The 25,700-nt window shown below is 41.1% G+C and overlaps 1 protein-coding gene across 24 annotated transcripts in view; it reads left to right on the forward strand.

Annotated features, from left to right (window-relative positions):
* Positions 1–5,439: 5,439 nt before the first annotated feature.
* ADCY10 (adenylate cyclase 10) overlaps positions 5,440–25,700 on the forward strand; it is a 105,196-nt gene continuing 84,935 nt past the window's right edge. For 3 of the 24 annotated variants that reach the window (XM_085020496.1, XM_085020503.1, XM_085020504.1), the window contains exons 1-8: positions 5,442–5,625; positions 12,546–12,748; positions 13,453–13,557; positions 15,799–15,837; positions 16,033–16,176; positions 17,920–18,125; positions 20,293–20,389; positions 24,789–24,877. In XM_085020496.1, coding sequence (XP_084876622.1) covers positions 12,601–12,748; positions 13,453–13,557; positions 15,799–15,837; positions 16,033–16,176; positions 17,920–18,125; positions 20,293–20,389; positions 24,789–24,877 — 828 coding nt within the window. In that variant the 5' untranslated portion in view covers positions 5,442–5,625; positions 12,546–12,600. 24 annotated transcript variants of the gene reach the window in all.

Here is a 25,700-nt window from a genome sequence, read left to right on the forward strand (position 1 = left end):
TACATGTTTCCCAGGGTTAAGCATTTAGAAAAAACATCTATGAAGAAATATGGCATTGACACAAAGTTTATTAAAAATAGTATATGCCAAACAGGTGTTTTGCTTCATTAAAACCTGCTCTTTCCTATATGGGTTCTAAGCACCACTTGTCAGTCAAAGTAATTGTAGCATTTAGATACAATCACAGTCCTCTCGGTTCTCAGAAGCGCCAGTGATAAACTGTCTAATGCTTCCTTTCTGTCCAAAAACTTTCCTCTATCCCATTATTTAATCTTCATAATAAATTTAATGTGTGTCAAATCGAAAACTGCCGGTGATCAGTTTCACAACCACTCTCAAAAACTTAGAATAATCTGTATCCTCAAAGTCCTTACTGTCAATGTAGCTACTAAACTCCATAAAAGAAACTTTCACAATGGTAAAAATCACTTGATCAACTAGTTGAGCTGAAATCTATATCAAAATTTTCTAACAAATTCTTATTGATCACTCCATTAAGTAAGTTTTCTCAAGGCCTGGTCTGACAGGCCTGCATGTCAACTCAACTCTGCCACATATTAGCTGTGAGACCTTGTTAATGTTTGTTTCTGAGCTTTAGTACTTTCAAGAGTAAAGTGGGGATAATAGTACTTACTTAATAGGATTGTCATAAAAATAACTGAGATAATATTTTGAAACAGTGCCTGCCATGAAGGATGTTAAATAAAATGTAGACGTTTTCAGAAATTGGTAAGTTTATTAATTAAAAATAAACCTAAAAAAATAAAAACAGGAGTTCCCGTCGTGGCGCAGTGGTTAACGAATCCGACTAGGAACCATGAGGTTGCAGGTTCGGTCCCTGCCCTTGCTCAGTGGGTTAACGATTCGGTGTTGCCATGAGCTGTGGTGTAGGTCGCAGACGCGGCTCGGATCCCGAGTTGCTGTGGCTCTGGTGTAGGCCGGTGGCTACAGCTCCGATTAGACCCCTAGCCTGGGAACCTCCATATGCCGCGGGAGCGGCCCAAAGAAATAGCAAAAAGATAAAAAAATAAAAATAAAAATAGGAGTTCCCGTCGTGGCGCAGTGGTTAATGAATCCGACTAGGAACCATGAGGTTGCGGGTTCGGTCCCTGCCCTTGCTCAGTGGGTTAACGATTCGGTGTTGCCATGAGCTGTGGTGTAGGTTGCAGACTCGGCTCGGATCCTGCGTTGCTGTGGCTCTGGCGTAGGCCAGTGGCTACAGCTCCGATTTGACCCCTAGCCTGGGAACCTCCATATGCCGAGGGAGCGGCCCAAGAAATAGCAACAACAACAACAACAACAAAATAAATAAATAAATAAATAAAAACAGAACAATTCCTATCATCCCACCAGAAGGAAAAATAAATAAACCTGAAAAGCACTTTCTTAGACAAAGGAGTTTTAATTTAGCTGCAAAAAGGATATACTGTGTTAGCCTATTTGCACTCCTTCTAAGCTAATAACTGTTGGAACTTTTGAGACTTTCACGGATTAAAGCAGAAAGCAAGTCCTTGGGTGGTGGGGTAGAGAGGGCTCAATAAGAGATAAATTCTTAACCCAATGTGTTTTGTGGTTTGGTATTCATTTCAAAGAAAACATTGATCCAAAGTACATCAATATTGTTTCTCCATAGTAAACAGATTGTTTTTTTAATTTGTTAAAATGACGGTGAAAGGTTGGATCTTAACAAGGATTGATCTCAAAGCTCAGATTCCTGGAGTTCCCGTTGTGGCGCAGCGGTTAACGAATCCGACTAGGAACCATGAGGTTGCAGGTTCCATCCCTGCCCTTGCTCAGTGGGTTAAGGAGCTGGCGTTGCCATGAGCTGTGGTGTAGGTCGCAGACGCGGCTCGGATTCCATGTTGCTGTGGCTCTGGCGTAGGCCGGCAGCTACAGCTCCGATTCGACCCCTAGCCTGGGAATCTCCATATGCCACGGGAGCGGCCCAAGAAATGGCAAAAAGACAAAAAAAATAAATAAATAAAAAGCTCAGATTCCTCTCTGTAAAACAGTTTCTACTGCAGCTTGTTTATGTAATGAAACAAAGTACTGGTATTTATTCCAATTGGCTTTCTCCCTAAGGGGACTGTTTAATTATATGAGGTATGATTTTAATAATATTAAGACTCGTTTCCACAACACCAGAAAATTCACTCAGCAAACACATTAAATGAGCCTTTTTCTCCTCCCTTATTAAGACAACTATGTTTTATCACATTTTGAAACACACAGTAAATTTTAGTTTTAGGGCTGGGCTTTATTTGAGAATGTCTGCTTGTTTTTCCAGCTCAGCTTTTTTTTTTTTCTAACTTTTTTGAGGGCCACACCCATGTCACATAGAGGTTCCCAGGCTAGGGGTCTAATCGGAGCTGTTGCCGCCAGCCTACAGCAGAGCCACAGCAACGCCAGATCCGAGCCGCCTCTGCAGCCTATACCACAGCTCATGGCAACACCAGATCCTTAACCCACTGAGTGAGGCCAGGGATCAAATCCACAACCTCATGGTTCCTAGTTGGATTCGTTTCCACTGTGCCACAACAGGAACTCCCAGCTCAATATTTTTTAATTGCAGTTTTAAAAATATGACATTAAATATTAATTGCAATTGTGATATACATAAGAACAACTAGGAAATTGTAACTCAGTTTAAGCTGTTAGAAAATATGACCCTTGGAGTTCCCACTCTGGTGCAATAGGATTGGCAGTGTCTCTGGAGTACTGGGATGCAGGCACAATCCCCAGCCAGCACATTGCTTTAAGGATCCTAAATTGCCACAGCTGTGCAACTGCAGCTTGGATCTGATCCCTGGCCTGGGAACTCCATATGCCATGGGAGGGCTGGAAAAAAATTTTTAAAGTAAGATATATAAAAATAATAATAATAAAAAAGGAAATATGCTCCCCTCCATAAGGCCTAAGCAGACATTTCTCCAAAGAAGACATTTCTCTAAAGAAGACATTTCTCCAAAGAATACAGAAAGCCAACAGGTACATGAAAACTTCACTTATTAGAGAAATGCAAGTCGAAACTACAGTGAGGTACCACCTCACACCCATCAGGATAGCCATCATTAAAAAATCCATAGGAGTTTCCACTGTGGCACAGTGGGTTAAAGATCTGGTATTGCTGCAGCTATAGCACAGGTCACAGTTGCAGCTAGGATTTAATTCCTGGCTTGGAACTTCCATATGCCATGGGTATGGCCAAGAAAGAAAAACAAACTACAAATTACCAATGTTGGAGAGGGTGTAGAGAAAAGGGAACCCTCCTAGATGGTGGGAATGTAAATTGGTACAGTTACTGTGGAAAACAGTATGGAGGTTCCTCAAAAAACTGAAAACAGAGTTGCCATGTGATCCAACAGTCCCACTCTTAGGCATATATCCGTAAAAGATGAAAACTCTAATTTGAAAAGATACATGCACCCCAATGTTCACAGCAGCACAGTTTACCATAGCCAACACATAGAAACAATCTAAATGTCCATCAACGGGATTTCCTTTTATGGCATAGCAGGTTAAGGATCCAGCATTGACTCTGACGCAGCCAGGGTTCAATCTCCAGCCCAGCACAGTGGGTTTAAGGACCCAGCTTTACTGTAGCTGTGACATAGGTCACAGCTGCAGCTCAGATTTGATCCTTGGCCAGGGAACTTACATATGCCATGGGTGGAGCCAAAAAACTAAAATATTTTTAAAAATTAATGTTCATCAATAGATGAATGGATAAAGAAGATGTGGTACATATATACAGGAATACTACCCAGTCATAAAAAAGAATGAAATAATGCAATTTGCAGCAACATGGATGGACCTAGAGATTATTATATTAAGGGAAATAAGTCAGAATGAGAAAGACAAATACCATATGCTATCATTTATATGTGGAATCTAAAATACAACAAATTAACTTATCTATGAAATAGAAATAGAATCACAGACATGGAGAACAGATTTGTGGTTGTCAAGGAGGAGGATGAGTGGTGGAGGGAAGCAATGGGAGTTTGGGATTAGTAGATGCAAACTATTCTATATAGAATGGATAAACAACAAGATCCTACTGTATAACACAGGAAACTATATTCAATACCCTGTGAGAAACCATAATGGTAAAGAATATGAAAAAGAATGTAAAAATAACTGAATCATTTTGTTGTACAGCAGAAATTAACACAACACTGTAAATCAACTATACTTCAATAAAGGAAATTTAACATGAAAATATGCCTCCCTTGTTTTTTGTTTGTTTGTTTTAGTGTTGGTTTGGTTTTTTTTGGCTGCATCCATGGCATATGGAAGTTCCCAAGCCACTGATCAAACCCGTGCAACAGCAGCAACCCAAGCCACTGTAGTGACAGTGACTGATACTTAACCTACTGCACCACAAGGGAACTCCAATATGCCACCCTTCTAAAACACATTTTGGGAGTTCCCATCATGGCTCAGTGGTAACAAACCCTACTAGTATCTATGAAGATGTGGGTTCAATCCCCGGCCTTGCTTAGTGGTTTAAGGATCTGGCATTGCCGTGAGCTGTGGCAGATGTGGCTTGGATCCCTAGTTGCTGTGGCTGTGGCGTAAGCCGGCGGCTGCAGCTCCACTTCAACCCCTGGCCTGAGAACCTCCGTATGCAGCCCTAAAATGACTAAAAACCAAAAACAAACAAACAAACATACACATTTTGCCCATGTCCAGTGGATAAAGAAACAAATCTAGTGCCATACTGAATTGCAAATTATCTTTGGGATGAATCTGATTAAAAATATGCATGTGACCAGTCATCAGGACAAGTCAAAATTTTTTCTCACAATGGAGTTCCCATTGTGGCTTACGGTAACAAACCTGACTAGTATGAGGATGCAGGTTCCATCCCTGACCTTAATCAGTGGATTAAGGATCCGGCATTGCCATGAGCTGTGGCATAGGTCACAGATGCAGCTTAGATCCTGCATTGCTGTGGCTGTGTCATAGGCCAGCAGCTGCAGCTCTGATTCAACCCTTAACCTGGGAACTTACATATGCCACATGTGCGGCCCTAAAAAGAAAAAGAGAAAGAAAAAAAAAAAAAAATATATATATATATATATATCTTACAAAAATCTCTGATGATAAGTATTACAACTGGTAAATTTCATAGACCTAGTAAAAGTCACAATCATCATTGACCAAAATTGGGTACTTACTCGGGAGATGCTTATCTTTACAATAATTACCTACCAACTATTGCCTAATTTCAACCACCCTCCACACAGGAAGAGAGTTGTGAAGTCTACTTTGGGGTCATATTATTCTTCCTGACTCTTGCCCCAAATATCCAGTCAAGAGAAACTGAAACAGTCTCTGCACAAGCCATTGGCCACTGGGACTGAAGGGGGAGGGGAGGGCAGTGCCAGCCAATCAGAAGTACTATCAGTGCCCGTGAAACAATGAGCTTCTGATGAGGGTGTGGTCAGAAAAACGGCTTTTATACAAAACTGTCATTTTATGGGTCAGCTCTAGACTGACATGGCACTTCTGCTGTCTTCAGAATAATGTCACCAGGCCCCTTTCCTGTTCTCTGCACTCCTGAAAGATCTAGTCCCTAATCTAGGCTCTGGCTTTTCCTCAGCCTTGGAGAAAGAGGAGGTATGTGGCAAAAGAAGTCTTAATAGAAAGAATGGTTGCAGAGCTAAAGATGAGGGCAACCCTCAGGGAAGAAGACAGGTTTTAGAGCTTAGAGAAAAGTAGGAAAGCCTTGCGCTAGGAATGGAGGTTCAACTTGTTCATATCTGTGTCAGTCCTTTAAGTGAGGTTAGAAGGTTGAAGGTTTCAATGTTACCTCATCCTACTTATCCTAAATACTCTATTTTTCTAGCTTACTCTCTGTTTACCTCTCTTTTGCAACTTCTCACATAATCCTCATTATTATCAGTCTTCAAAGAGCAAATGCCTATCATGCGAAGGGATTCTAAGAAAATGCTGAGGAAGAAACAGAGATATATATATATCTATATATAGATATATATGTATCTCTTTGTAGATATATATATAGAATGTGATCTCTAAAACAGAGAAGCTTACAATTCAGAGGAAGACATAATATAAACAAATCAGTAGATAATCAAGGATTTTTTAAATGGATAAAAAAGCACATAGGTTAATGGACATCTGTCCTGGTATATCTTTGGGGCCTTGCTCTTTCACTCTGTCAGATATGCTCATTCCTAGATGTTTTTTTCCTGCCTTCTCAGTGCCCACTCTGTTTAAGCTCTGTTATTGACTATGACTGAATTGGCCAAATAATTGATAAGGGCACCATCAACATGCATTGAAAGTACTCTCAAATTAAATACAGATTTTCTGTAGGTCATAAACATCCCCAAAGTATCATAAAATATATAAATGGGGAGTCCTGTGGTGCATCGGGTTGGGGATCTGGTGTTGTCATTGTAGTGGCTTGGGTCACTGGTGCGGGTTCAATCCCTGACCTAGGAACTTCCACATGCCATGGGTTCGAAAAAAAAAAAAAAAAAACACCATATATATATATATACAAATGGGATGTACCATGGTATAATAAAAAGAGCATAGACTTTCAAATTCCACAGACCTGGGCTTTACAGCTGTGTGACCTAAGGTAAATTCATCTGAGCTTCAGTTTCTCTATCTATAAAATGGGGTTGAAGCCTACTTCACAGTGTTGTTTTGAGGATTAAATGAGGTAACCTAGGTAAAATGCTTCACCTAAAAAGATCTTAATAAATTATCATTACAATGTGGTATGTGTCATATCACTAATCATTTTCTGATGTTGCAGAACTTAAAGCAGAAAACTGAGTCTTCTGAAATAGAAATTTTTGATTGTCTTTTTTTTATTTTGGGGGTTTTTTTTTAGCTGCCACACCTGTGGCTTGTGGAAATTCCCCAGCCAGAGATCAAATGCTAGCCACCAACAGCTAGGCCACCAGGGAACTCCTCAATTGTCTTCTTATGGATATTCATAAGAAAAGTTCAGGTATTCATTTTAGATATCTTTGCCTCTTCAGCCCTGGAGCAAATAATTTTGTTATTCTCGTTTCCCTTCTACCCATTTATCATTTTAATCTCTAAATGCATCTATTTTCCTTGCCTAGTAATCATAAACTTTAGAAAAATCTGGAGTTCCCTTGTGGTGCAGAAGGTTAAGGATCCACTGTTTTCATTGCAGTGGCTTGGGGTGCTGCTGTGGTGCAGGTTCAATCCCTGGCCTGGGGAACTTCTACATGCTGCAGATGTGGCAAAAAAAAGAAAAATCTGTCCATATCCTCAAATCACCTTATATAAAACAATACACAGGGAGTGCCCTAGTGATCTAGTGGCTAGGACTCAGTGTTTTTGCTGTTGCGGTCTAGGTTGAATCCCTGTTCTGGGAGCTGCGATCCCACATCAAGCCACTGCATACTACAGCCAAAGAAAAAAAGACAAGACCCAAAATAATCTATACACAAAACATTTTAAATCAACTATACACAATTTTTAAAAAACAGAATCTTAGCAATCATCTAATTCATCTTTCCACTAAAGACAAGAATCACCTCTACAGTCTTGCTGGCAGAAAGACATACAGTCTCTCACAAGAAATCCAATACTTTCTAAGACTGCCCCATTCAAATATTCATCCTTATATTGTTTAAATTTGTCTCCCAGTGATTGCCAGCCATTGATCTTACTTGATTCTTTTGGAGCAAAAAATAAATAAATCTAACCTGTTTTGGTTTTAGTGTTAAAACTAAAGCAAAACAGTCTGTACTGTGCATGTGAGGAGGGTGTGGTATTACCGAGATGGACGGGGCTGGTAGTAAGGTTGCTAGATAAAAATGCAATATTTGTGATATATTTATACTACAAAATGATTCGCTATTTCAAATTCAATTTGATATCCTATTATTATTTGCTAAATCTGACACTTTTTTTTTAAATTTTTTATTTATTTATTTATTTATTTTTTTGTCTTTTTGTCTTTTGTTGTTGTTGCTATTTCTTGGGCCGCTCCCGCAGCATATGGAGGTTCCCAGGCCAGGGGTCGAATCGGAGCTGCAGCCACCGGCCTACGCCAGAGCCACAGCAACGCGGGATCCGAGCCGCGTCTGCAACCTACACCACAGCTCACGGCAACACCGGATCGTTAACCCACTGAGCAAGGGCAGGGACCGAACCCGCAACCTCATGGTTCCTAGTCGGATTCGTTAACCACTGCGCCACGACGGGAACTCCTAAATCTGACACTCTTAACAAGTGATAGTCAAAGAGAGCAAAGTTGAGGAAGTGAACAGGGGCAGGAGAGGGAGGAATACAGCTACACCCTGCTCAGCTCTGCTCAGTTCTCTTTTCATGTACCACTCGGCACCTCTGTGGAAGCCTCCTACAGAAATCATACTATTTAAGGTGGCCTATTCTTTGATAAACTAGTTCCCTCCGATGAGGAAAAAGAATACCAACTTTGCTTTCCCTTTCAACTCTCCCATGAACTTTATTCTTGCCTAGCCAAATCCATTCCCTACCTGAAGGGAAAAGTAGGGGAATTCTTTTACTAAATGCAGGGATCTACAATAGACTTTATACATGCATCTCATGGTGACTCCACAACATTCACAGTTCACTTTAAATATCAGAAGACAACTACCATTTTCACCCAAACATCATCATCTCCTAACTCAATGTTTCCAATCTCTCCCATCCCTCCTCACATTCCATAGACCATGAACTTCAAATAAAGTGGGCAGAACTAAACTCAGAACTCAGAATCAGATTTGAACACTGCTTGCATACCATAAGATTTGCACTGCAAAATCCAAATGGCCAAAAAACATATGAAAATGTGCTTAATTTCATTAGCACCACAAAGGAAACAAAACCACAGATATTACCACTCACCTACCAAAATGGCCAAAATTTTAAAAGACTGACAATAGCAAATGTTAGCTGGGATATGGAGCTTCTGATTGCTCATATCTTGCTTGTGGGTATAAACTGGTACAACACTTTGGAAATATATATATATATTCCACGATCCAGCGTTTCCACTCCTAGCTATATACCCAAGTGAAATGCATACATACATATATTCACCAAAATACATTTATGAGAATGCTCTTAGCAGCATTATTACTAATAGCCTAAAACTGCAAACAACACATAGGTCAATAATAAAGGTCAGGATAAAATAATCTGAGTATAATCAAGTGATACCATACAGCACTGAAAGAGAAAGATTATTGATATATATACATGAACAGCATAAAAATATGTATATATATATATATATAATTCCACTTATATAAAGTTAAAAAATAAGGTAAAGGTGATCTACAGTGTTAGAAGTCAGGAGATAGATTATCTTTGGGGAGAAGTGGGGGGAAGGACTGGGAGATGGCAGAAAGGGGCTTCTGAAGTGCTGGTCATGTTTTGTTTTGTTTTTCCCCTCCCGAGCCACATCTGCAACATGCACCACAACTCACAGCAATGCTGGATCCTTAACCCACTGAGCGAGGCCAGGGATAGAACAGTCGGGTTTGCTACTGCTGAATCATGGCAGGAATGCCTCTTTCTTAACATAGTAAAGATTACATGGATTTGTTTACTTTATAATAATTCATCAAGCTATCCACTTAGGAATGGATAGCTTGCTTTTTTCTGCACATGTGCTATGCTTCAATAAATGTTTTTTTAGGAGTTCCCGTCATGGCGCAGAGGAAATGAATCCAACTAGGAAACATGAGATTGCAGATTCAATCCCTGGCCTAGCTCAGTTGGTTAAGGATCCGGCATTGCCGTGAGCTGTGGTGTAAGCTGGCAGCTATAGCCCCTAACCTGGGAACCTCCATATGCAGTGGGTGCAGCCCTAAAAACACAAAAAGACCCCCAAAAGAATGTTTTTAAAAGATAGCACTGAATTTGCAGTAAATCTAGGCTTTAACACCATATGCTTATACATTTGATTTTGTTAAAATTCTAAGTACAGCACTTATTTGCATTTATTCTTTTGAAATTTCATTATTATTTCAGTTGATGAAGATATTTTAAGATCTTGATTCTATCATTTAGTACACTACCTCTCCTCTAGTTATATCTTTATCTGAGTCTTCCAGGACACTCATGGAGGCTCCTTCTGACTGGACATTAGAACACAAATCAATATCCTTTAGGTCTAATTGTTAACCAGCTAGCTATATTTTCATCACTCCTATAATTTTGTATGGTGTTCACAAAGAGTTGAGAAATTTGGCCAAATGCTTGCCAAAGTCAAGATATACTTTGTCTACAACATTCTCTTGTAAAAATTTTAATAAATCTTCAAAAAAGGACATAAGGCTGGTTTGTTCTTTGCTCTAAATCCATTTTGACTTTTTTGAATAACTTCTTACTGATAAAAGTGCTCACATATTATCAAATATAACTTACAAATATTCCAGCTCTCACTTCCAGTGCACACATGGTAGGATTGCACTTTCCCACTGAGGTGAAATTAGATGTGTGTTATAACTCGCTTTGGCCAATGTCATCTGAGTATAAAATATATCACTTTCTGGGAGAATACATTAAGAATGAGTCTGCTCATTGAATCCGCTTTCCCCACTATCCTGGCAAACAGAATGTCCCAGCCTGGATCCCAAAGTACAAGCAACAATAGTGGGGCCTCAAGCAACCTACAGCGGGCCTTTAGTATGAGTAAGAAATGAGCTTTTGTTATCTCAAACCACTGAGATTTTGTAGTTATTCATCAATGAAGCAAAACCTAGCTTATACTGACTAATATATTATGTTCAGCAGACTCTTTTTTTGTGTGTGTGTGTGTGTTTTTGCTATTTCTTTGGGTCGCTCCTGTGGCATATGGAGGTTCCCAGGCTAGGGGTCGAATCGGAGCCATAGCCACCAGCCTACGCCAGAGCCACAGCAACGCGGGATCTGAGCCACGTCTGCAACCTACACCACAGCTCACGGCAACCCCGGATCGTTAACCCTCTGAGCAAGGGCAGGGACCGAACCTACAACCTCATGGTTCCTAGTCGGATTCGTTAACCACTGCGCCACGACGGGAACTCTAGCAGACTATTTCTGAAATCCACATCTAGACTCATCTTTTGAAACCTGGAAGAGGATATACCCATCTTTAGCTTTCTAGCCCACCTCTCATTCTCCATTACCTTTTGGTACTGACATTACACCTATTAGTTCTTTCCCTGTATTTCAGTGGATAGAGGTTATCTGGGGATGACTACTGGAATTTAATGACTGGGTGCTTCATCACTGCTTTCTTATCTCAGACTTCAATTCTTTGTTAACATCTGTCATATTTTCAATTCTCCATAGTAGAAAAGGCAAAAACAAAAAAGAGTTGTGTAGTATATCACAGTTAAGCTTTGTCATCATTCCTCTTTTATTAATTACCTTGCTTTCATAAAGTCTAAAGCCCCTCTAGGTATTCTTCACTTCAGCATTTTTCCTAAATCTCAGCTCATTCTGGGCATTCAATTTCCTCACACCCTTCTTCATATTAACATTTATTGAATTCACTATTTGAAATTATTTACTTGATGTATTTGTTATCTATTGATTGTTCCTGGCAAATGCTGTCGCATAACGATGCTTTCTTTTTTAAAACTTAGTTATATGCTTCTCCTTCTACCTTCTGTTCATTTCTTAACATTTGCATTTACCAAGGTTTTTCTTTTCAAAGGTTATCTATTAAGCACCCATTTTTAGAGGTCTCTATTCATTTCAATGTTTGTTAAATATACTATATACTAATATTTTCCCTGATTAAAAAAAAAATACTTCCCTAGAGTCTAAGATATATGTTAACTGTCTCACTTTTTCCTTCTAATACTCTTACATACCCCAGAATGACCAATATCTGGCTGAATTTACTAACCAGTTCCTCTGTGTTGGTGAGTATACGTTCCTTTTTTTTTTTTCTTTTTTAATTCACTTATTTTCTGTATCACTTACTCCAGGAACTTGGATTGCTCTGAAAATATTGGCTGCACTATTCCTGTTCAGGGTGGTAGAACGTGATTTTCACAACATTCAGGCATGAGCATTTCATCAGCCCCAGCAGCTAAAGGAAGGCCTTAGGAAATCCTAATTTTCTCAGAACTGACTGGGTAACAAATTAAAATTTCAACATTTCCTTCTACTTATAGTTTGAAGCCTTTCACACCACATAACTCCTTCTAATTCTTTCCCTCTACTTCTATAAGACTATGTCATAAAACACTTAATCATTTGCTTATATATAATATTCCACTTTGCTATTCACCTTTATATAAGTGTTCACATACATAAACTCATGTCTACACTTCCTTTTTTTAATTTTGAAAAAGGAGAAAGAAAAGATGTGAGACAAAAAGGGAGAGGGAGGAAAAGAGGGGACATGAGGACAAAAGGAAAAGGGGCCTGGACTGAGGACTGGTATTACTAGCCCCTCTGCCAGAGCACTTGCACCTGAGGGTTAGATAAAGCAAATAGCGAAGAAGAAATAGGAAAGTGAGTGAATTGCCTCCATTCTCAGCTTTGCTTTCTAGAAGGTCTGTCTGGGGACTGACTGCAGTGACCATAAAATCCTGAACATTTGCCTTGAACATGAACCCTCGAAGAGAAGAATCACAGGACCGGGCCATCGTCAAAATAGCAGCTCATTTACCAGACCTCATTGTCTATGGAGAATTCTCTCCAGAGCGACCCTCTGTGGATTATTTTGATGGAGTCTTGATGTTTGTTGACATTTCAGGCAAGCGCAAAAGGGATGTTTAATGTGGGTGAACAACAGGCTCACAGTGGAATCACACGCCAGGGTGGGGGTGCCGTTTTTGATTTTTTGTGCTGTGACTTTGAATCCTACTGAGAAAACAGGAGCGGGGAGGGGGTAACCTGTGGGCCTGGTTCCCTCTCATTTTCCCTTACCCCTCATGTCCAGTCATGGGCAAATCTTTAAGATGCTCATGTCCCAGGCCTGGAATTTCAGGCTCCAGTATCCCTGTCCCAACTTCACTGACCTAATTCCCCAAGCCCCACACACACCCAGGCAAAACTGACCTCAGGAAACTGTCTCTCCAGATGTTGTTTACAGCTAACAGTAAAATTACCACCTCATCATAAGTCTTTGAGTTTTGCATATTTTCATTACCATGAAATGGAAATTCTATACCTAGTTACAAAAATTGCAGACATCCCTGTACACATTGAGAAATGTGGAGGGAAGAGTTATCTGGAGCCTTTCCTTGACCCCTAAAGCAATAAACATATAAGAGGCCCAATATCTGACACCTGACCAGCTTCAAAGATCATTCAAAATAAACTCTGCCAAGAGGAAAAAAAAAGAAAGAAACTCTGCCAGTTCTTAAAAGTTGAGGCCCCCTGTTCACCAGTTAGTCCTCTTCTCCTGACTCTGTTTGGTTCCTCGAAACACCCAAACTAGCTGCACATTTGTTACAGGTTTTACTGCAATGACTGAGAAGTTCAGCACAGCCATGTACATGGACCGAGGGGCTGAGCAGCTGGTGGAGATCCTCAACCACTACATAAGTGCAATAGTGGAGAGTAAGTGTCCCCATAGACTTCTGGCTTAAGCATATTTTATTGTTTTTCTGTAGTTGTTATAACCTCATAGAGTACTGTTGCTTAGCATGCTTCACTGTCCCTTTAGAAATGTATGAGAAACCAGTCTTCTCTGAAATATAACACAGTATGAGTGAAGCAATGTAATCAAACCTTACCAACACAGACTATTTGAGAAATTTGTTTTGCATTAGTTACAAGACTACTTTTAAAATAACTGTTTTAGGGGAAGTTCCCATTGTGATGTAGCTGGTTAAGGATCCAGTGTTGCCTCTGCAGTGGGCACGGGTTAGATCCCCAGCCCAGTTAAAGTTTGGTGTTGCCACAGCCTATGGTGTAGGTTGCAGATGGGGCATGGATTCGATCCCTGGCCCAGATACTTCCATTTGCCACGGGTACAGCCAAAAATAATAATAATTTTTAAAATAAAAGAACTGTAGTGGTAATACTACTTTAATACTTTTAGGTTTTTTTGTTTGTTTTTGTTTTGGTTGCACCCTCAGCATTTGGAGGTTCCCAGGCCATGGATCAAACCCAAGCCACAGCAGTGACACTGAATCCTTAACCGCTAGGCCACTAGGGAACTCCAGTAATATTTTTAGTTATATTCAATAACTCTAAAAGCTAACATCAGTATAACTCAAAGATAGTCATTAGAAGACTATAATATCAATAGATGAGTGATTTATAACTATCAGTAATTTATGTCCTAATAATGGATTCTGAAGCACTTATAGCCGACTGAAAATTTGCTCTCCTTTACCACCTCTGCCTACCATCCTGTGTGCATGATTAATCTGAACTATTAGTGAAGAAAAGGATTTATTCTATCAAGGTAAAGTCTAGGTCTAGTCTATTATCAGGCTCTGAATTCCCTAGTGATATCGCCCCCTAGACAAAATTTAACCCTCATTAAAAGCAGAAATTGTAAGTTCCTGTCTTGGCGCAGTGGAAACAAATCCGACTAGGAACCATGAGGTTGCGGGTCCAATCCCTGGCCTCGCTTAGTGGGTTAAGGATCCAGCGTTGCTGTGAGCTGTGGTGTAGGTTGCAGACACGGCTCAGATCTGGCGTTGCTGTGGCTGTGGCTGGCAGCTACAGCTCCTATTAGACCCCTGGCCTGGGAACCTCCATATGCCATGGGTGCTGCCCTAAAAGGACAAAAGACAAAAAAAAAAAAAAAAAAAAAAAAGCAGAACCTGTACGTAATTCCTTTCTTCAGTGCACTCAGCATGGCAGTGCTCAACAAATATGTGATGAGGCAAAAATAAGAGGAAAAATGTTCATGCATGTAATAAAGCCTAAATAAGCAAAATCCAAGTTGGTAATAAAACCAGAGTTGACCACAGTTGTGTTTTCGTTTTTGTTTTGGTTTTTTTTTTGTCGTTTAAAGCCATACCTGCGGCATATGGAGGTTTTCCCACGTCTGGGACCTATACCACAGCTCACAGAAATGCTGGACCCTTAACCCACTGAGCGAGGCCAGGGATTGAAACTGCAACCTCATGGTTCCTAGTCGGATTTGTTTCCACTCCACCAAGACAGGAACTCCCTACCGCAGTTTTGTTCTTTTCTGATTTTCAGTTCTTATGGTGTCCTACCATTCATCCACTCAGCTACACTCACTCAGGCCCCTGCTGATAACATACCTAGATCAGTAAAGAGTGTTCCATTATCATGCGAGCAGGGTATCTGCCCTTAGGCCTCATCAGAAATCTCCCTTTCTTCTCTCTTATCTTTTTCCATTTACAGAAACACAGCATGTACATAGTCTAGTTCACTGTGCTCATTCCGCAGTTGAGGAAACAATTCAAATGGGTTGAAATGACTTGTCCGAGATGACCTCTTTAGTATAAATCTATTCTCTTAATTGCTCTTCTCCTGACCTAATTCCTATCCCACTGTTGAAGAGTGAATTCTTTTTCTTTTTTTAAATGGCTGCACCCAAGGCATATGGTCCCAGGCCAGAGACTGAATCTAAGCCTCAGTTGGGGTAAGGTGTACCCTTTAACCCACTGGTCCAGGCCCAGGATTGTACCCTTGCCTCTGCAGCTACCCGAGCACCTGAAGTCAGGTTCTCAACCCACTATACCACAGCAGGAACTCCTCTTTTTATTAGTTTTAAGAAATCAAGGTTATGCTGTACACCTGAAACTTAGATAATTTAAACAGAAAGAAAGAAACCGGAGTTTGATTTTACCTTATTTTCTTTTTTTTTCTCAGAAGTGTTGATTTTTGGAGGAGACATCTTAAAATTTGCAGGTATGGGGGCTTCCTGAGAGGGCAGGGGTAGGAAAGGCATGCCCAGGTGTCTGTGCTCTGACAAAGGAGGCATCTCAGTGAGAGCGGTGGCCAGCACAGTGGGTGAACGAATGCTTGAAGAGTGAGTCTCTGTACAAATTACATACAAAATAGGCTGGTCAGGTCAGAAGCCAACGGTGTGTCTCTCTCTTCAAGGTGATGCGCTGCTAGCCCTGTGGAAGGTGGAACGGAGGCAACTGAAAAACATCATCACCGTGGTAATTAAATGTAGCCTGGAGATCCATGGATTGTTTGAGACCCAGGAGTCTGAAGAAGGCCTGGATATCCGAGTCAAGATAGGTAAGCTTTTGAGAAAGGAGAGATACTATAGCAGTTTGATGTGGGTCCTGACTCCTTGAGGCATCTCCCTCCTAAAAAGAAAACAATGGAACATAGTGACTCAGGCCCACCATCCTGTCTTGAGCTTTGGAATTAGGCCCACCAGAATGTAGATTCTGTTTGAGCTTTGGAATTAGGCCCACCAGAATGTAGATTCTGGTTCCCTTACTTATCAGGTAGGAGAATTCAAGTTAAATCCTAACATCTACATCATAAACTCTTACAAAAAGTAAATTTAAGTGTTTAATATAGAACCTGGCACATGGTAATCACTCCATAAAATACTCTTCATCATTACCATTGCTGTTGTTACTGTTAGGTCTTGCTACTGTCAACAATAGGCATCATTAAGTACAAATAAGGAGCAGCTTGTGAGTATACAGATTCAGCAATGTCCTAAGCATTGTCTTCTCCCACTTCATAAGAATCATGTGCAAGAAGAGCTTAAAAAGTCGGCTTGCAACACAACTCCACTTAATGGAGGGTTTCTTAAATCCACACATGCAATAACAATCACTCATATTTCTATACTGTGTTGCAGACTTTACACACACTGTGTCATTTCTGATTCACCACAGTCCTGAGGTCTAAGCCACATAGGCTCTGTTTCACAGGTGGGAAATGAGCTTCTGAAAGGTATAAATGATGAGTTACAGCTGTTGGTGCTGATGGTGTTAGCTTGTAAACTTTAGAATTCTTAAGTATCAGAGGTGATGAGAAGATCAGAGGTTACCCAATTAACTCTTAGTCAGTTTTCTTTAAGTTACTTAGCTTTTCCAAATAAGTTAAATCTTCTGTTGAAAAGATCAAAGTGTTGTAATACTACATCTTTTTTCCAAGGTAAGATCTAGAGAGTTGATGTATTATCCTTCTAGAAAATGATGGGGACCCTTCAGTTGCATGTTTACTGGCTATTAGAGAAGTGGTGTCAGTACCTTTTCTTTTAATGAGCGTAAGCATCAGTGTGCTTCAGAGGGAAAATAAACCATATGTATACATCAGGGGAAATCAGCCTTGACAAATCAGCTCTGCAGAGAGCAAAGATAGAAAACAAAACAAAACAAAACAAAACAAAACCCTTGATTATGTTAATTAGTCATTTAAAAAGACCGTGTATCACTGATGGTTCATTTATACATATATTTTGTATACATGCCATATTTGACAACATTCTGTCTTCAGCTGCTTTGGTACCCAAAACTTCAGCACCCAACTTGAAAACAACCAGAGGACATATTCTTGGGACAGGACATTTGACAGTCAAAATACCAGCTCCTGTCCCCACCTTTCTGTCTACGGCTGTTGCTTGACATTCCACCCTAAGGATTTCTTTTTGGCTAAAGCTTCAATATCTGATAAAATGCAAATCTTTCCTAAACGGAAATTATTCAAATTGTCTCCTGAATATATAGGTAAAGTATAAATCAATTGACGAAAAGCTAAAATAACCTTGGGGACTGACAGGGCCATCTAGGGACCAAAATGTCACAGAAAGGTGAAAACAAGTAGCTAACAATCTAGCTTTAGGAGAAAAGGAGTTTTGGAAGGCCTGGGCCCAAAGAGACATTCCCTGATTTCTATGCAAAGTTTTAGAAACTAGATCGTTGCTCAGAGATGTTCAGGACTCTGATTTTTTTAAGAATCTATATAGCTGGGGGATAAGCCAGAACTTCTCATGCGAACCCACTGCTTGCGCCTCCTCAGGACTGGCTGCCGGCCACATCACCATGTTAGTTTTTGGAGATGAAACTCGCAACTATTTTCTAGTGATTGGTCAGGCGGTGGATGACGTGCGCCGCGCACAGAACATGGCGCAGATGAATGACGTCATTCTCTCGCCTAACTGCTGGCAGCTCTGTGACCGCAGCATGATTGAAATCGAGAGGATTCCGGATCAGAGAGCAGTTAAGGTATGTGCGATGCTGCCAGTCTGTGCCGGGGGTCTCCTGTCAGCAAAGCCACGGATGGTACTGGTTCAATGAAACTTCTGGGCTGGGCTGGAGACTCAGATGGGGTCAGTCTGGGTTAGATTTACGAGGTGTTGTTCCGGGACGCCTCCTCTTGGGGAATCCAAGACAGGTGAGTTTGAGACTTCTCCGTGGTAACTAAGGATGTGGAATTTGGGTATGGAGGCCTTTTGGGGGACTAGTGCCCTTGCCTAGTGAAAGGAAAGGTGTCCTGGCTGTTGCCTAGAAGCAGAGAGGTAGTTTTGAGGGCTGCCATTGGCTCTCATGTTCTCTAGTCAACATTCTCCTAACTCAAGGCCAGAGAGCACCCAAGATTGGACATGAGAAGGGTCAGCAAAGCTTAGTGAGGAAAGAGAGACATTTCCCATGGCTCTGCCCAGTAGAAAATGCTGTGGTTAAGTTTAAGATTGACCATAAGCAGAACTACCCTTCAGATATAGCCAATTAGAGAGAGGAGATGTGTACTGCTAGCTGAACCAGGAACAGGACTGCTTGGTAGATGGAAAGAAAAGATGCCAAACCCATGGAATTGCTGGTAAGGACAAAAGGCACTCCCAACCCCAATGCACTGTGCATCAATCTGTAACCTTCATAGCCCTCCCCTACTCACTCCTCCAGTAATATGCATGCCGGCTGCATGACCTAGCTGGCTGATGGCAATACCCTGTTCCCCATCTCCTTCAATCATTTCTTATACCTATAAAAATTGTTTTAATTTTTATATTTTAGACTCATGGGAAAGTTCAAAAATAATAAAAGAGTGTTACCAGGTGTTCCCATCATGGCTAAGTGGAAACAAATCTGACTAGTATCCATGAGGATGCAGGTTCAATCCCTGGCCTTGCTCAGTGGGTTAAGGATCCCACATTGCCGTGAGCTGTGGTGTAGGTCACAGATCTGGCTTGGATCCTGCATGGGTTAGACCCCTAGCCTGGGAACCTCCATATGCTGTGGGTGCGGCCCTAAAAAGACAAAAAATTAAAAAAATTAAAAATAAAAGTGTTTCCATACATCCCTTACTCAGCTTCCCCAAACAGTAATATTTTTCATAACCAGAGTGCAATAGTCAAAACCAGAAAATTGGGAGTTCCCGTTATGGCTCAGCGGTAACAAACCTGACTAGTATCCATGAGGATGCTGTTCCATCCCTAACCTTGCTCAGTAGGTTAAGGATCCCGCATTGCCATTAGCTGTGGTGTAGGTCGCAGTAGTGACTTGGATCCCACATTACTGTGGCTGCAGTGTAGGCCGGCAGCTACAGCTCCAATTTGATCCCTAGCCTGGGAACTTACATATGCCACTGGTGTGGCCCTCAAAAGACCAAAAACAAACAAACAAACAAAAAATAGATAATTACCATTGGTAAATAATAATCAGTAATTAAAGGCCTTTGCATTTTATCAGTTTTCCCACTAATGTCCTCAGTGGAGGGTTTTCAGGGTTCTATCCATGACCTCACATTGCATTTTTGTTGTTGTTATTGTTATTTAGTGTCCTACAATCTGTAAAACTGTTCTTTAGTTTTTCCTAAAGGAGTGTTAATCAGTTATTTTGTGTGTATGTCCCTCTGTTTGGTTTTGCCTATTTTTTCATTACTGAGCTAAGGTTATCCATTTTTTTGGAGGTAAGAATATCACAGAAATGAGGCTGTACCATTTTCCATGTATTATATCTTGGGGTTCATGATCTTGATATGCTTATTACTGGTGATGTTCCTAATACTTTTTGGGAATCAGCCCCCTTTATCATTTTACATCTGTAAGAAAGAAATGGTATACAGTTTAACCAGGTTTTATTGGAATTAAAATTAATAAAGGGAAAAAACAGGAGAAGAAAGTTCTAAGAGTGGAAGAGTGTACAGGTTAGCCCATGGAATGGCCTTCTGTGTATATATCAAAATTGAGGTTTTAACGACTAATTGGAGAGATTTAATATAGTCACATCCAAATTAAAAATCTCCATTGTTTAAGTATGCCAGTCTCTGTTAATCATGCTGTGAATATTTGAATGTATACTCCCTGCCCTTTCTGTTGAGAAATTACATTCAAAGGACCAGACAACCTTCAAAATAACCAAAAACTTTTCTCTCTCTCTCTCTTTTTTCATTTAGGTTAATTTCTTAAAACCGCCCCCTACTTTTAACTTTGATGAATTTTTCACAAAGTGTATGTCTTTCATGGATTATTATCCTTCTGGTGACCATAAAAGTGAGTACCTTCCATGGACAAGAGCCTTTGCCTCTGCCAGTAGTCAGTATGGTCTTATTCTAATGCCAAAGTTTCCATTACAAGTGGTTGCCCCCTCAATACAGCTCCTAGTCCCAAGCAGCACACAAAAGGGACCCCCTTTCCATTCCCCATAGCAGCTGTTCTAAGTACAGCCTTCCTCATATCCTTGACCTCTCCCTCGGCAATGACTCCTTTCCTTCATCTTCCAAACATTTGCAAGTGTTCCTCATGATTAAAAAAAACAAAAAAAACCCCCAAAAAACCCTTCTATGAACCCTGTTTTCCCTTCTAACCTCCACCACCAAACTTCTCAGAATCTAGTTTCCATCTATCCTCTCCTCTCTCTTCTCATTTATTTATTCACCCAATAAGCATTGATTGCATTTACCTTGGTGGGTGGGGGGGGGGCATGTTTCTCCCTACCTATCAGTCTTGAGCCCCTGTAGCTTCTGTCTGCTTCTCCTCCCGACTCCTGGGATTGTTTATGTTAAGGCCTCTAATGATCATCAACTTATCAAAGCAGCTGACCTCTCTTCAGGCCTCATCCTAGGTGGTTGGCCTTAGCTTACTCACTTTTTATGGACACTACCCTCTCTTTCCTTAGGTTCAGGAATATTCTTTCCTAGCTTTGCTTTTAGCCCTCAAACCACCCATTTTCAGTGCCCTTTTTATTCCTTAAATGTTGGTGATTCCAGGGATCTGTCCTTGACTGTCTGGTTTTCCCTGCTCACCTTCTGGGGAACCATTAATCTATGCTGGACATCCCTATGATGCCCACATGGGCTGGGACTAGGGCGAGGAAAGCAGGAGCCCAGGGAATGAAATGTAAGGAGGCACTACTTCCAAAGAATTGCAGACTGCTTGAACCAGCCCTAACAGCTGGAATTCAGGCCAGACTTTTGTCCTGATTTCTAAACTAAAAGACTGTCATCTTTCCTGGATGTCAGCCAGGCATTCCAACATTAACATGTTGTTTAAAAATGGTTAAAGAAGACAATTTTGGTAATACAAACTTTATATCAAGTTTGACATGAAGTTGACAGTCTTCTTTTAGAAAACTACAAAATAGGGTGGAAGGCAAGAAGCTTTATAAATAAAGAATACAGACGAGGAGTTCCTGTTGTGGCGCAGTGGTTAACGAATCCGACTAGGAACCATGAGGTTGCGGGTTCGGTCCCTGCCCTTGCTCAGTGGGTTAACGATCCGGCGTTGCCATGAGCTGTGGTGTAGGTTGCAGACGCGGCTCGGATCCAGCGTTGCTGTGGTTCTGGCGTAGGCCGGTGGCTACAGCTCCGATTCGACCCCTAGCCTGGGAACCTCCATATGCTGCGGGAGCGGCCCAAGAAATAGCCACAACAACAACAAAGACAAAGACAAAAAGACCAAAAAAAAAAAAAAAAAAAAAAAAGAATACAGACGAGACAAATAGAAAATATTTGATTGGCTGGGATCACATAGTAAATCTTGTTTGGGGTGAAAAGGCCCAGAGTTGGCTTGGCATCTGGGGACTGACTGCGTTACTGCATTTCTGGTTAAACAGAGCATTTATAGGGACACAAATGTTGCTTAAATCTCAGTATGCTTACATGGCATCCTGGGCAGGGAGCAGTTCCATCTTGGGCCTAGAAATTTATTTCTATAATGTTGCAATTCTATGCTACTTATCCTTCCCTAAAAACTGTTTCTTTATACAAACTAAACACATCAGAAATATCTTTGAATCCTTCTTCTTCCTCATCATTTATGTATAGGTCTCAAATATTTCGAACATCATAAATAGTAGACCATAATTTTATAAAATTGCAATAGGGTTGGAGGGGAGCTGAGGGGAACTGTAGGAAAGTTGACCAGGAAAGGCCAAGAACCCCCAAACTTCAGAGATGGAGAAAGTGTAGTGATGCTCCTTGGGCTCTACCCCATTCCATTTCCTAGATCTTTTTTTTTTTTTTTTTTGTCTTTTTGTCTGTTTTTGTTGTTGTTGCTGTTGTTGCTATTTCTTGGGCCACTCCTGCGGCATATGGAGGTTCCCAGGCTAGGGGTTCAATCGGAGCTGTAGCCACCGGCCTACGCCAGAGCCACAGCAACGCTGGATCCGAGCCATGTCTGCGACCTACACCACAGCTCACGGCAGCGCCGGATCGTTAACCCACTGAGCAAGGGCAGGGACCGAACCCGCAACCTCATGGTTCCTAGTCGGATTCGTTAACCACTGCGCCACGACGGGAACTCCCATTTCCTAGATCTTAATGGTGCCTTCAACAAAGGATTTCTTTAAGCCTTAATTTGAGCACTGCAATACCATGCGCTGTGCAGTTCTGGTGCAGCTAACCTGGAGTTAGCATAAATAGGTTGAATCCTCCATAAGACTCACTTCAGACACCAGCTGCAAGTTCTGAGATCACTAGGCCACTTGCATTTCTGACCAACTGGCTACAACTCCTGCACTCTTCGCCTGTCTCCATAGTCTGTTCAGTGTCATTTCTTGTTAGTCTCTAATACTCGCAGGAGATTCTAACCAGGCTAGAGTCTTCACCAGTTCTTTAACAAACTCTGCTCATTCTTGGGTTTTTGGTGTTTTCTAATTTATTTATTTTTCTGTTTTTTCTTTTTAGGGCCAAACTTGTGGCATATGGAAGTTCTCAGGCTAGGGGTCGAATCAGAGCTACAGCTGCTGACCTATGCCACAGCCATAGCAACATGGGATATGAGCCACATCTGTGACCCACACCACAGCTGATGGCAAAGCCGGATCCTTGACCCACTGAGCAGGGCCAGGGATCAAACATGCATCCTCATGGATACTAGATGGGTTCGTTTACCAATGAGCCGCAATGGAAGGAAACTCCCAGTTTTTTTGTGGGGTTTTTGTTTGTTTGTTTGTTTTGTTTTGTTTTGGCCATGCCCATGCCATGTGGAAGTTCCCAGGTCAGGGATTGAACCCATGTTATAGCAGGAACCTGGGCCGCTGCAGTGACAATGCCGGATTCTTAACCCCATGCACCACAAGGGAACTCCTATTTTTGACTTTAACCTACTCAATTCCTTCTGCTAGGCAGGCCCTCATCAATTCTAGTAAAAAGCCACGAGTTATTCAAGATTTAGTAAAATTCCTAGTTCTTCTTCAAACCCTTTTCTTTTTTTTTTTTTTTTTTTTTTTTTTTTGTCTTTTTGCTATTTCTTGGGCTGCTCCCGCAGCATATGGAGGTTCACAGGCTAGGGGTCCAGTTTGAGCTGTAGCTGCCAGCCTATGCCAGAGCCAGAGCAACGCAGGATCCGAGCCACATCTGCGACCTACACCACAGCTCACAGCAGTGCCGGATCGTTAATCCACTGAGCAAGGGCAGGGACCGAACCCGCAACCTCATGGTTCCTAGTTGGATTCATTAACCACTGTGCCACGACGGGAACTCCCTTCAAACCCTTTTCTGATTAAACCAGTTTGTCTGGACTACTGTTTCCTTTGACTTTCTCTGGCCTTTATAATCTTTTAGCCCATTTGGCCTAACTTTTTTCTATTTAAACTTTGTATTCATATTATACTTGAGTATCCTTAAGTAAGTGACTCCAGGAAAAAGCCCAAGTTTCCTAATAACTTTTTAATTCCCACACAGTGTCAAGCGTGGCATTTTATATATACTAGATTTTGAATATATTCAATAAACACTTAAAATTTGCTTCTTAATTTATATCCCTTTCAGACTCCAATTTTATTTTTCATCTAATTTTTTTTTTACATTATCATTATTCTCTTCCTTGATGAAAACCTACCATTATTTCTTCCTATTTTTTGATTTCTTCAAGCTCATTTTTACCACCTCCTGTAAGTCTGTCCTAGAGTATGGAACTATCAACCATTATAGTGAAGAGAACCACAGTGATAATTAAACTCCAGTGCTTTTTTTTCCCAGATGAGGAAATAGGAGACAACTAGGGCAGTGAAGTAACTTGTCCAGGGTTACACAGTGAGTTGGTATCAAACCTGGCATTGGAAGCTAGCCTCCTGAATCTTATTCCTGCTCCTCTTTCAATGCTGTCATCGCCTACATTCTGTTTCCATTGTCCTCTAGTGTCATTCCGTCACCTGTGGCAATATTTTCAGCTCAGGTATGGAGGTGAAAGTCTCCTTAAGTTCTGAAGTGTGGTGACAGTTAGAAAAGCATTTTCAGCTACTTGCAACTGAATTTTGGGAAACCCTCAACTTCCAAGGACCTCTTACTGGATTTCCCTTGGCCCTATTTGGCCACTAGGTAGCCCAGAGTTTCCTAACTGAACAGTGATGACCACTCACTGCCCAAGTGACTGGGGACTGGAGGTGCCTCTCCTAACAGTGTAGAGCCAAGCTTCCCTTTTTGAGCCTGCCCCTTCTCTGCCCTCTTAGACCTCCTGAGGCTGGCTTGCATTCTGGAGTCCGATCCTGAACTGGAGCTGTCCTTGCAAAAGTATGTAATGGAAAGCATATTGAAGCAGGTATTTTCATAAATTCATTCATTCACTTTGGGGGTGTCAGGGATCTTAGCTATTAAAATCAAGAAAATCAGTTTGGTTTTTTTTTTTTGTCTTTTTGTCTTTTTTAGGGCCACACCTGCGGCATATGGAGGTTCTCAAGCTAGGGGTCCAATTGGTACTGTAGCCGCTGACCTATACCACAGCTCACAGCAACACCAAATCCTTAACCGACTGAGTAAGGCCAGGGATCAAACCTGTCTCCTCATGGATGCTAGTCAGGTTTGCTAACCACTGAGCAACAACAGGAACTCCAGTAGCTTATAAATATTTACTGGAAATAAAAAAAGGTGGTGCTGACATTCTCCATGTGTAGGTGACTAAAAATCCAGTTGTTCAAATCAGGATAGTTTTAAGAGTTAAAGGGGGCATTAATCATAATTACACTGTGGCAACAGGCATGAAGTAGGACTGTGTCGTGTTATACCAACTGGTCAGACCAGAACCGCCCAAGCATACCAGACCAAAGGGGTTACCCTTTCTCCATGCCACACAACAGAAAGATGTCAAGTGAAAGATACGGTTTCTCTTAAGTCATTGACTTAGATCTTAAGCTTTGAAAGTTAATACAGATAATTAGAACTCTCAGAACCACCTCTAGCCCCCAACCACTTTCTTTTTTAATCACTTATATCTGGGCTCTCTTAATGTATTTCTCAAAATTCACTGTACACCAGACACTACTCTTTCATGCATTTATTCTTCACAATCCTAGGTAGATATCTCTAGTCCATCTATATGAGAAAACTGGAGACCCAGAAGGATATCAGGAACTTTCCTGAGGTTG

The sequence above is a fragment of the Sus scrofa genome, chromosome 4 (assembly GCF_054392235.1).
Source record: "Sus scrofa isolate SSC_HxYL_T2T_F1_AM1 chromosome 4, Sscrofa_HxYL_maternal_Yorkshire_Landrace_v2.0, whole genome shotgun sequence".
Taxonomy (NCBI): domain Eukaryota; kingdom Metazoa; phylum Chordata; class Mammalia; order Artiodactyla; family Suidae; genus Sus; species Sus scrofa.